At 40.6% G+C, this 13,012-nt stretch overlaps 1 protein-coding gene across 1 annotated transcript; it reads right to left on the bottom strand.

Annotated features, from left to right (window-relative positions):
* Nucleotides 1–1,626: 1,626 nt before the first annotated feature.
* LOC126397985 (transmembrane protein 236-like) lies at nt 1,627–13,012 on the bottom strand. Its single transcript, XM_050057132.1, has 4 exons — nt 9,836–13,012; nt 9,547–9,619; nt 6,396–6,519; nt 1,627–3,194 (listed from the first exon to the last, which is right to left on the bottom strand). Exons 1-4 carry the CDS (start codon nt 10,231–10,233, stop codon nt 2,497–2,499), a joined length of 1,293 nt encoding a protein of 430 aa, XP_049913089.1. The 5' UTR covers nt 10,234–13,012; the 3' UTR covers nt 1,627–2,496.

The following is a 13,012-nucleotide window of genomic DNA, read 5'->3' as shown; positions in this document are numbered from 1 at the left end:
CCCCCCCAACTATGAAATGGGATTTTCGCCCCTGTGGAGATGGATCGGCATTTTGGTGCGTCTTCTGCAGTGATGCAGGCGCTGTGCAGGACCGTCGTAATGAAGAAGGTGAAGCTTTCAATTTACTGGTTCATCTACGTCCCAACCCTCACCTATGGTCATGAGCAAAGAATGAGGTCGCGAATACAAGCGGCTGAAATGAATTTCCTCCATGGAGTGGCTTGGCTCAGCCTTAGAGATAGGGTAAGGAGCTCGTACATCCAGAGCGAGCTTGGAGTAGAGCCGTTGCTCCTTTGCATCAGAAGGGGTCAGTTGAGGTGGTACAGGCATCTGATCAGGATGCATCCTGGGCGCCTTCTGTTAGAGGTGTTCCAGGTACGTCCTACCGGTAAGGGGCCCTGGGGCAGACCAAGAGCACGCTGGAGGGATTACGTATCTCATCTGGCCTGGGAAAGCCTTGGGGTCCCCCAGGAGGAGCTGGAAGGTGTTGCTGGGGAGAGGGACATCTGGGGTGCTTTGCTTGGCCTGCTGCCTCCGAGACCCAGCCCTGGATAAGCGTATAAAAACGCATGGATGGAAAGTGGTTGAATGTGTTAGCCAGTGTTGTAGTCAAGAAAGATCACCTAAAATGAGTCACAACTAAGACCTGAGTGTATTGAGACTGAGACAAGACCAAGGCAGGGCAAGTCCCACACTGCATGAGACACTTATAATCAAATGAGGAACATGCAAACCAAACACTCCTCAAACTGATCTGAAAGATCCACATCCCCATAAAAACACCCACAGAAAACAAAGAAAGATTCCTTTTACTGTACTGTACATACTGTATATATATATGTATCTATGTTTAAGCATAGCGTGAGAAGTGTCTTGGTAAAATAATTGAAAGGCTTTATGGTGGATCTTATGTGGGGGAATTTTCCTTTGTCTTCTATGAGCAAACAAATACAAACACTAAGTGGCTGAAATCAACTTAACCATCTTTATTCAACACTCCTTTTTCTGCACAGGCAATTTAGTGATATCCCCCCAGCTGTGGTCTTGAAATATACTAATACTAATCACACAAGATCAAATATAGGTGAGTTCTGGTGGGTAAAGAACGCACTGATTTTTGCAGGTAGGCTACTTTTAAATTGGCAAAGAGATCTTACAAAAGGCAGCAAGGTTCAGTACAACAAAAAGTATCATATACTGGAAAGTGGATGTACATAATATCATGAATATGTTTATAATTTAATAAAAACAGCCCAGAAATCAAATTATGTTTTTACCTCATAATAACAGTTGATTTCACTCTTTTGTTTTTGCCATTTTGTCCCACCCTAAAAGTGATAATCTCCACGAAAGTTCTATGTTTGTTTGCAGGACCATTGTGTTGAATTGCATCAGATTGTACATGTGTAATGACTCAGTGTCATTCAGCAGTCAGTGCTCCTGTGCCCTGGACCATGTCGGATTGCGGGAAGGCATGTGATGAGAATGTTTTACAGAATAATGACAGGAAACCTGTTCTCGTGGGGAGTGATTGGGAAGAAGTTCCAGTGAAACAGGTTTGAATGGAGGTCAAAAACTTTCCGCATACATGATAAATCACTACTGAAACTTAAAACATCTATTTGAATGATTTTCTTTATTAATCTTACCAAAATATATGTATCAATGATACAAACTCACACTTTGTTTTTCTTTTGTGAATATAACTTAGCAGAGAAAAACCTAATATAAACAACATGGATGTATGCTTTTACACATTCACTGCACTTAATGATGGTAGAAAAAAAAATCTGCTTAAAACTCTCAAATGACAGAACAGGTACATTCCCAAAGTGCCATGCTTGGTGAGGGTGAGGGGTTCAGGGGGGTAAAAAAAGTTGAACATAAAAGGTATAATAATACATAACACAACAGTCATTGGACGCATAATGTCCTTTATGGGAAAACATTGCCTAAGAGCTCCCTTTTGGCCTGTGAAGAGTACCATCATGCATTTTAACAAAATATCTCTTCTGCTTTGCACACACAAATTTATCATTTGGTTTGGTTGCACCAGCTTTTCTTAAAGGGATAGTTCAGATTCTTTTAAGTGGGGTTGTATGGGGTACTCAGAGAGTGTTTTACACACAGTAGATGTCAGTTGGCACTGCCCCAGTTTGGAGAAGCAGGCTGGAGTCCGACATGGAAGCTAAGCAATGTACTGCTGTGGATGGGGTCAGCAACAAAACATATTTTAGCCACCTAAAAATAGTCCTTGTCACCTGTCAGTGGTTTTAATGTTTTGGCTGATTGGTGTATCTCAGTGTAAAAGCTTGATTGTGGGGTGCAACCTGTTTTACTTTAGTGATCTCCCCTTAGTAAACACTTGCTTTATAAGAAGGCCAAGTCTGAACTTATGAAGAGCTGGTGCAACCATCTCCTGAATCCTAGTGTCTTTTGTACCAACCTATTGCTCCTACTACATTTTTAATGTTATCTTTGCTTAAGGTGCTAGTCTCAAAAGAACATCCTCTCTGTGTTGAAGACCCTCAGCCTGGTCATGAAGTTGAAATAGACAAAGGCCAGGCAGACCAGCAGGTTCTTCATCAGATAGAGGAGGGGTGTGACAAAGCCAAAGAAGGCAATGAGGCCAACGCGCACAAAAAAGAAGGGAAAGTCCTGCACGGCCACACCTAGTGAGGACAGCAGGGGGCTGTGGGGCATGACCACCACACGCAGGCAAGACAGGTAGCTGAAGATGTAGATGGGGAACACCCAGCCTGAGTAGTAGACAAGGGGATGTCCTGCCACCCTCACCATCTCCACTGTATCCATCCAGAACATAAAGCTGTCCACAAAAACATCCGCCCGGGCGTCGCTGGCACACAGGAACCTCAGTGGACCCGTGTAGGCGTACGGAGATATGCGATAGGCTGTGGTGCTCGCTGATCGTGAGCTCAACCCAGAGATACTAAAGGGTCTCCCAGTATTACCTGGTATCCCCGGGACTGTCCCGTTGGTTTCTGGCCGAGCCCCTGCTCCGTTCTGGTTCCTGTCATTGAGCTGGTTTGCTCCCGGCTGCATGGGAGTAGGCCCAGCTTGCCCGGGCACAGCTGGCCCCTGCACAGCTGGAGTAATAGGTGTTACTGGTGTTACCTGTTCCACGTGTGTGAGGACAGTGGAGGGGATGTCAGCATCTCTCTCCATGTCATTAGCTGGGGAGAGAAAAGTAAAGGTTATGTAGAGTATGTAGTTATGTAATGTTGATGTTCATGTGGTTGTGTTTTGAAAATTAACCAAACATAACCATAATAAAAATATTCAGCATGATTTTATTTTGAATATTGTTTGGCTAAAGTTGTGAAAAAAAAATATGGTGAGAAATCAGTATAAGAGTCATTTAAACTCCGGCTGCATACGTAAATAGGAATGTTCATCGCAAACGTTTTGACCGTCACTGCCCACGTACTTCCATGTGTCATTTATGTTGATATAGATACATACACTAGAGGGCAGAGTCAAAAGTTTCTGATAGCAAAAAAAAAAAGTGTGAGTGTCTGTGAGGCCATTAAATACATTGCAAAATGTGGGCAGAGAATTATTTTCACTACACACTGTTTTATTGCTATTCCATTCCATTGAACCCTGTTTATACAGCGATGACATTTTTCTGTAGGCCAATGCAAAAGTTAGCATTACCCTGGTTCCCTTGTCAAAAAGCCTTTGGGATTTTTCCATTGAATTTTGGATCTTGGTCTTAATTTTGTAGACAAAAACTAGGACGAAAATTTTTCTATGTTCCATTTTTGTTGACAAGACGAGACATGACAAAAATGGGACGTTAAAAACCGAGAAGGCCAGTGCTTGCAATTATCTTCAAATGCTACATGAGTTACAGGCTGGCAAACTCCAGTAAATAGTCTGCACCAGAACTCACACCAGAGCAGCGTCAGCTGTTGGTGTGAGGTATGAGCTGTAATCCAGCAGTAAATAATTAGCCCTGTGTGTCTGACTGTGGATGGTGGACGTGTTAAATGGATTTGTGGAGTTCGTTAGTAGCAACACAGGGGTCCACTCAGATTTGGAGTGTCTTGGGAGGGTTTAAGGTTTGATTTCTGTTTGACAGGCAAGTAAGAGGCTTAGTTATCTGTGAGTGTAGCTGTGTTGTAAGAAAACAGTCTGAACTTGCAGTACATTTTTCTCTACAAGAAATTAAAGTTAACTTTAATCACCAACTCTGTGAGAGGACACATGTTTAAACCTTCAGACTAACATGTTGCAGATTAAGAAAGAATTCAGGCTTTAATTAAGTTATTTTTCTGCTTCTTAACAGTGAGATCAATAAAGTCAGAGTTTACAGTGAACCTGGGTACAATCCTAGTTGTCTCAGATTAGTTATTTGTGGTGTCAGAGTTTTGAAAGCATAAATATGGAAATGTTGAGCTTTTCAAATGATGATCAGTAAATATGTGCTCGTAAATCACACCTTAAACCTGTCAAAACTGCTGGGGAAATGGCAGTTTGTAAGTGTGCAGAAATTATTTGCAGTTGTACAAAAAAGTAGTTTAAATGAAATTTTTATACAACCTTAGCCTAACTGGATTAGTTTAAATATATATATATAAAAAAAACCAAAAAAACATAATGACTAAAAGTTGACTGAAATTACATAACAATAATAACAATTTCGTTAACTTAAACATTTTGAATTATTGTTGACTTACACTAATAAGTATTTTCGTCTCAAGACTAAGACTAAATCTAAAATAGCTGTCAAAATTAACACTGCTGAAAATACGCTGTGTGGCAAACAAATGTTTATGATACTTACATGTTTTGTTCAGCAAGATAATTTTCGTAAACTTTAATAAGTGTTGTTGCCTAAAAGCAATCAGAATCAGTAGAAGTAAAAGTCTAACTTTATGCTATAAACAAACTACACCACGTTTCTAGCTTCCAGGTCTACTTCCATGGTATGCAGCCCACTGAATATGTGCAATAGTGTGTCACACGTTGGCCCCGCCATGACTTTGCTTTGGGATGACATCACAGATTTTTTAATTGTTTTTCTTGGCTCAAAGAAAGTTGTACAAATACAAAATCTTCATGGATCAAAAATTCATAGTAGAAAGAGTCATAGTTGACCATGTCTCTTTTATAATGGTGGTCAATTGGGAAAATGCTTTTTGGGCCTCAGAGGATTTTTTTTTTTGCTGCAATACTGCGAGTGGCCACTGGGAAAAATTAGAGGGAGGGCTGAGCTGCTTTTCCTGGATGAGTGCAGAGCTCTGAAGCCAATTTTCATAGTGGCCAAACAGTGGTACTGCAATTTCTGGGGTCTGTCACGTGATGCCATTGGGCCCTAAAAGACTTTTACCCAAAGAATGCGAAAGAGATGTCTATAAATCCGTGGAGATGTTTTTAAGCATCCCAACCCCTCGTGAAATGACTCGCTCCACTACCAAGATCCATTCGGTCCGATAACATTTGAAAAGACTACAAGAGCCGCAAGTTTAAATTATTTTATCACCATTCAAGTCAGCTGAGCACCAAACAGCAGCTGTTAGTCTCTAGTGCACCTGCCCTATGAGTCCGATGATGTGGAAGCAGCGCCAATCATCTGGGTAATTTCATACCACAGAAATAGAGCTTTTTTTGGCTTTATGTTCCACTGAGCAACCTTCATAGAAATAAACAGGGCCTGGCCGCCAATGCTGTATCCAGGTCTCTTAATACATCCATGGCCTATGGTTGTATCTCTTTTGAACTGTGCTACGCTGCCCTCAGATCAAAAGTGGTATTGTTCTGTTTTGTCAACATCTGTAAACTTTCAATAAACGTACATCAATACAAACGGAATAAATGCAGAGTATGGAAATAAGGCTCCCTCTGTGTCTGTATAGGTATCTAATAATGAGTATAAATGAGCCATTATCGAGAAACAACATGCTACTACCAGATCTTGTGATCATAGTGATGCAACCATGAATCTGCGGTGTAGTTGGAGCCAAAACTTCATGAGACAGCTGACCTTTAAAATTCTCAAACGGTTGTTTTTATTTCCAAGGAATACCACATGAACAGCGATATACTGTAACCATCTCAGTGTCTCCCTTTAGAAAAACATTGCTGGAGTTTTGTCAGTTCAGCACTGTGTTACAAGAAGTTGCTATCAAATGTTCTGCTTATTTCCTCAGCTGCACCTATATCTTTCAACTGCAGGCACAGGGCCAGAGAAAAGAAGTCCAAATTGTTCTGGATAAATTATATAAAGACCTGTTTGCTGTATTTGTTGCCTCCAAGCTCCTGTAATGTAAAGCCGGGCTGGTATCACTATAGAAGTTGGCAGGGGAAAGTTCAGGATCTAAAGCACTCGGTGAGTGATTTGTGTGATGTGTTCAGAGAGCAGCGCTCACCCTGGCCAGTCAGTCTGCAGTGGCGTATCCTCTCCACAACGTCAATACAGATGAGAGAGAAGAGGACTAGTGATACAGGGAGCTCCGTGAACGTGTCGTGTTTCATGTTGTTGTTTATCTGAACCTGGGCAAAGAACCACAAAATTAGCTGAAAATACTTAAACATTTCATGTCAATAATCAGTTCCAATCAATGTAAAACCCATCAGTTCACCTCAACAATAATAGACCTTTGCATCAAGCGTTTACATCGTCATGTCTGACCTCCTACAGCTCTGGGTTTGTGGGCTAAATCACTTGCAGTGCTGGTATTTTCCTGAGTCAGGACTTCATACCAACAGGACACAGAACAAAGCAGACAAGCTGGTCATCTTAGCACAATTTATGGCCCTTATGTAAAAGACACCAGATAAGCAGGGGCCAAAAGGTCAGCTTGGGCTCTAGAAAGGGCCACATAAAACAGCAAATAGGACCTGGACTGCAGCCAGTGAGGAAGTGAAAATGTGCCTCATGGACAGATGATTTGACAAGGGCAGCCTGGACAGGAAGAGGAACCAAGCTGCTTATCAGTAGCTCCTTATCCATATTCATCCCCTGAGAACCAAAAGGTTCCTCACAAATCATCACCTTAATTCCACTCACAGATGCCTCACACTGTGACACCACTCACCCACAACATTTTATTTACATTTGGTCCCAAATGTAAAGTTGTAGTGAGTATTTTTTAAAGGAGCAGTGTGTAGGTTTCATAGGATGAAGTGGCATCTAGCTGGGAGGATTGCAGATTGCAACCAGCTGAAACTTCTCCCATGTATCAAGTGTGAAGTCCCGCTTAGGATTTCATCAGTGTTCATTGTTCAGGAGGTTTTTACCAGGAGCCAAATTATTCACATGGGGTCTCTTCCTCTCCAAATAAACAAACCAGATGATTAAAACTAGGGAGGTACCTAATTACTAATTTCCCTGGTGTTTAAATGGATGTTTAAACTTAGACTAGTCAATTAATCTAAAAGTGAGAAACATTGCGTATATCATAAGTCATTTAAAATAATAAATCACAGTTTCAGTATTTCAGTATTCAGTGTTTCTCCGGTGCCGGTCAGGTCACACAGATGGGCCACTAGCTGAGCACTTGGTAATGTGTGCTCACCATTTTCTGATTAAGTTAAGTTCCAGAAGTCTGGGAGGTTAACAAGGAGCCAAATTACCAGGAGAGGTCTCATCCTCTCTGGAACAAACAGGCTGGGGGATTTAAACCGGTAAAAACACTGAACAAAGGAGTTTCACATTAAAAAATAAGTGTTTTTCTAACACTGGCCATTGCGTAGGGACTGCTAACAACAGTGGCCTACATTGCGTAGGGACTGCTAACAACAGTGGCCTACGCAATTACCCTAAGACTCTATCTACAGCCAGTGTTTGGTTTGTTCGTTCTGGGCTACTATAGAAACATGCAGGGTTCCTACACATTTGGAATTTCAAAATTCCATACTTTTCCATACCCTAATTTCCAGACTTCTGTGTTTTTTTAGTTTTTTTTTTAGAGAATATGCGACATCTGAGTAAATATATCAGTGTATCATATTTCACATCATATTTAATTATTCTTAATAGGCGATTGTAGCCAAGTACCATAATGGCATGCAAATAAAAACTCAGGTAAGTTCAAAGTCTGGGCTGAGGCAAAAAGTTTGGGACTCTGGGTGCAAGCAATGCAGTAACGAGACGTCGGTGTTTTTTCCTTTCATGTGGCTTAGAATCGCCTTCTACCCCATGTTGGCGATGTCAAACGATTTCACACAAAGCTTGCATCTAGCTCTGTGTGTGAATTGGGAATCCTTGGCCAACCAGTATTTATATACGGTATTGTCAAGCCATCCATCCAAAAATTTGCATCTACCCATTGTGAACCACGTGAAACTCGTCTTCTTGTCGAAGGTGCAGTGTTGGAGTGAAACTTGATACCGGGGGGGCTGGAGGAGGGTCATTGGGCAGCGGACTGGACATACCACCTGTCAATCAGGTAAAAGGGGTGGTATGTTTTCTGAGACGTTTGCTCTCACACAAACTGTGCTTGGCCCGGCATAAAACACAATCCAGACTGATTAAATTATTTTTGGAAATACCTAATTTTCTATTTTAGAAAACAGTATTTTAGAACAGTGGTAATAGTCTGGAAACATAAATATTTTTCCATACTTTATTTTTCATTTTCCATACTTTTTAATACCTGGAAACTGATAAAATTTATTTCCATACTTTCCATACTTGCGTAGGAACCCTGAACATGGCAGTGCAACCAACCCAGTCTCACTACGAAGTTGTCGAAATCCGGTGCTTGGGCAGTGAGTTGTGGCATCAGACACTAATGAAAAAAGCCATCCTTTAACGTCGGCATGATAAGCAGCTGGTCGCTGTTATAGTTAAACGATGCTCTGCAGCATTGGGGAAAGGCAGCGGGACAAGAACGAAAGTTAAGGTGGTGAAAGTCCGAGTAGGGCGGATGGATCCAAAAAACCCAGACTTTCACCCAGGGGGGTGGTGTTCTGTAAGATTATAACCTGGTCTTTTCTTCTAAACCCAACCATGTGCTTTTGTTGCCTCGTGTGTTAGTTGTTGGAGGAAAAAAATGTCAATTTGCGTTGTTGAACTGCCGTAGTGCTTTTATTTTGAAAGAGACTGTATGTGAACAGTAAATTTCGTGTGAAAACTTTAGTGTATTTTGAAAGAAGACAATGCATGTAACAGCCAGAACTTGACATGGCGTTCCAGAACGTCAACAACGAACGCACTCAGGGTACCTTTCACATCGTATCTGGACGTGGAAAGTCCATGACCAAACATTGGAACGTGATGAGCTCGGAGTGAGAATGTGTTGGTGCAACATGGTGAGCTTCATGGACAAGGACCTGCTACCTATGTAGATATAAACGGCTCATTCTAAGGTGACGAAAACACAACAATTCTTATTTTCAGGTCATTATACACTAAAGACAACGTACTTATTATATTCTATTTCTGCTAATATATCCCTCTAAATCCTAGGGGGGACTGACTCTTGTTACAAATATTGCAGCATTAGGATCAAAGTGTACGAACAGGGTACAGATGTAATAAAAGAAATGAAACAAACACTCCACAACATGTTGTACCTCAGAGCTGGCGATGAGAAAGGCAAAGCAGGGTAACGTGGACAGGATCACATATACGAGGGCCACAGGCCTCCTGATACAAAGACAGAGGAAGGGAAAGAATTAAGGAAGGAAGACAAAGGCAGTTGCAGGACTTGCTAACTCATGGTATTCACCAGCCGAGTGCAGTCCAAACCAGTCACAGACAAACCAGCTGATCAGGTGTCAGTCAGTGCTGCACTGCTGTCCACACACAGAGCTGAGAACCTCTGAGGCCCCTGACATCAGGACAAAAGCAAGAGAAACTCACCACTTCTTCCTCCCAATGAGAAACTTCTTCTTCATAAACACCATGTACTTCATGGGTACCCAGACCAGCAGGGCGGTGGAGGTGACATAGGCAATGGAGGAGGCCACGATCAACCAGTAGGCCGTGCTGCTGTCTCCGGGAGGCTGCGTCGACGTTTTGACCTTCGCTACGATGACGGCGAACCTCTGCATGACGATGAAGAGTGGCACGCACAGGCCTGCAAACTGCAGCACCTCGCACAGGGCGAACTTCAGCGTCCTCCCCGAGCCCATGCTGTGGAGCTCGATAAAAGAAAAAGACGGGAGGGAGACGGGGGCTGTTGTCGCAGTGAGGCGACCCCTGTCCCTCTGAGGGCTGGTCAGGCCTCGGACCAGTGCATTGTCTGCCTCCACTAGCATTTTCCACACACCACAGCCCTGGCTCTCTGCTCACCCAACTGCTTACACTGCACTAGGCATTGTGTACCTTGGTGTGACGGTGATGTGACTGGCCCTTTACTCTCTTTATATACACAGGATACAAACAAAGGTTGTCTAACCGTGCACCCTGAAGGATGTGTGTGTATAACAGGCATCTCACTGGGATGATCAAGTCTTGAAAATGATACTATAGTCAATGCTTTTGAAGCTAAAACCCTGTCTTATTAATCAGCTTCACACAGATGACCTACATTGATCTGAGCATCTAAAACATGTGTAGCTTAGCATTAGTTATACCCTATATTCAAACATAAGTGGACTTGATAACACCCACAGTCTAACCAACATCCAAGGACTAGTGGCTGAAAAGGGGAGGCACATGATGCCACAGCAAACTACAGGCACTTTTCATATTTATACACTGCCATCTAGTGGTAAAATATGATAACTGGACAATATCAGACACTGCACAATGAAATATTGGAAGTACATCAAAGATTATTTAACAAATTTTCAAGACTTGTTTCTTGTGTCTTGATAATGCAAATTCAAGCTAATAATGAAGTGAACACGTGCTGTTCACTTGTGGCAGGTTGAAAAGCAGTATGAAAGAATCATCCAATAAATTTTGCAAGGAAAGTAGTCACTTATCCATTCACTGAGAATATTAGACATGATCTGAAGTATATACAAAATAAATTACAGAGGGGGGTAAATATTTTGAGTTTGAATCACTGGCTTACATTACATGGAAGCTATTGAAAAAAAACAAGACATAATAGATAATGCACTAAAATCCAGTATAAAGATGTGTGTTCTGTGTGCCTACTGTATTAATATCTAGTATTGAATTTGAGTCACTGGGTCACATCAAATAGAAGCATTTGAAAAAAACAACATAAATTCCATTTAAAAAAAATTATATAAGATAGAAGCACTAAAATCCAATAAGAAGTGGTGTGTGCTGTGTATCCAGTGAGGTAGTACTTACTGGTACTCTGTTTGGGTCATTGGCTCACATTACATGTAAGCTACTGAAATTAAATAAATAAATACATTTTCCATACAATATAACAATATTCCACAGCTGGTGGGTACCAAAATGTTTAAGATTATCTATGGGCCAATTACAACAGTACTTGGCAAACAGCCAATCAGATTGCAGCAGGGTAACAGGTAATCAGCTGCGCACAGTGTGAGTGTGGAGATAGTGTCCTTTAAGTCAAACACAATTAAAACAGAATTTTAAAACAATTCAATTACACTTTATAATAAAAAGTACAGATCACACATGAATTAATGCTTAACTAGTGCATGAGTTAAGGAAATATCATGACTTTAGCATTAACAATTGATATAGTCACTATGCCCTAATGTGTTTAGTTCAAACGTTATAGACCATTAATCAAGGAATGTTGGTTCAAAGTTACGCCTTACATAATTGATATGTGATTAAATTAGGTAACACTTCAGAATAATGGTACAAATAATATACTTCCATTAATGTATGAGTAATAATAGGCCTAATCTAATTATATAACAGTCACAGGGGGCATTTTTCTGCACTGAGTACATTTTTGAGAAGTTACATTTCCCTGATTATTATTAGCCTACATAGTGTTGTGTAAAATATGATTTTCAATGCAGGACACTTATTTGTAAAAGAGTATTTCTACAGTGTGGCATTGCTAAGGGACTGTTTGTTACTTGTGGGAGAGGAAGGGGTGGCGCAAAAAGGGGAGGCATGTCAAATATTTTTTTAGCACTGGGTGGAGAGACTTATACTTTTTATTTGGCTTAGGGAGGGGCATACAACTTTAAATGGCTGTATTTTGTATTTATTTCACAGACATTTTTTCTTCTTCTTAAAAAACATGCCTTCTAAACTGCAGACATTTTTTATAAACATGGCCAAAATTACACCATTCATCATAGCCAGAAACTGTAAAAACAGAAATTATTGTTGGATTTGAGTTCCAAATCACATACTTCTTCTTTTTACTTGTAGTAGGTACTACAGCTGCTCTAAAAAGTATGTACTGTTGCATGCAGTATGCACACATTTGGGACATACTACTGTCTCATGACATTACACTTTGAACTATGACCCTCTTGCTTTTATATCAGTCACTAACCCAGAGAGCTTTGCTGTTGTTACTTTGCAATGTGTGTAGTTTAGCTTTAAAGTTATAACTGCATAGATTGTAGATTCTAACATATTATATTTGCGACAGTGAAATTACATCTGCAGTTTTCTCTCAGCTGTTTTTATACTTATGTCCTTTTGTTGTTTATAATATCTATAATTATTTAGTTTACTTTAATAAATATTCCTATTATTACTGTACGACTGGTCATCAGTTACTTGAATGCACTGTCATCCATCATTGTGACTTCTGACAACTGTCAAACAGCTGTCACTGAGTTGTAAAGCCGTCATGTTACTATACATTACTATATAGTTTGGTAGTATGGGTATTGGAACGCACAGCAAGAGTGAAAAACTGAGGCTTTTTTTCTTCTCCCAACTACAGGATTTTGTATTCAACTTTTAACTTTCAAACATCAAAGGGTAAGTTTTAAAAATGTAATAACTAATTTATGGTGGAAGGAAGGTCATGCATGCCATTCATTCAAGGAGGCTCAAGGATGAAAAATAAAGAACAGTCCCTAAATTAATGATCTGTGTAGCCTCCTTCCCCAACCTCTAATAATGAAACATACTTTATTTCTTTATGTGTTTATTTATTTGTTTATT

This window comes from Epinephelus moara, chromosome 11 (assembly GCF_006386435.1).
Source record: "Epinephelus moara isolate mb chromosome 11, YSFRI_EMoa_1.0, whole genome shotgun sequence".
Lineage (NCBI taxonomy): Eukaryota > Metazoa > Chordata > Actinopteri > Perciformes > Serranidae > Epinephelus > Epinephelus moara.
The sequence above is the reverse complement of the archived record's forward strand: the minus strand, read 5'-3'. Positions and strand labels throughout refer to the sequence as shown.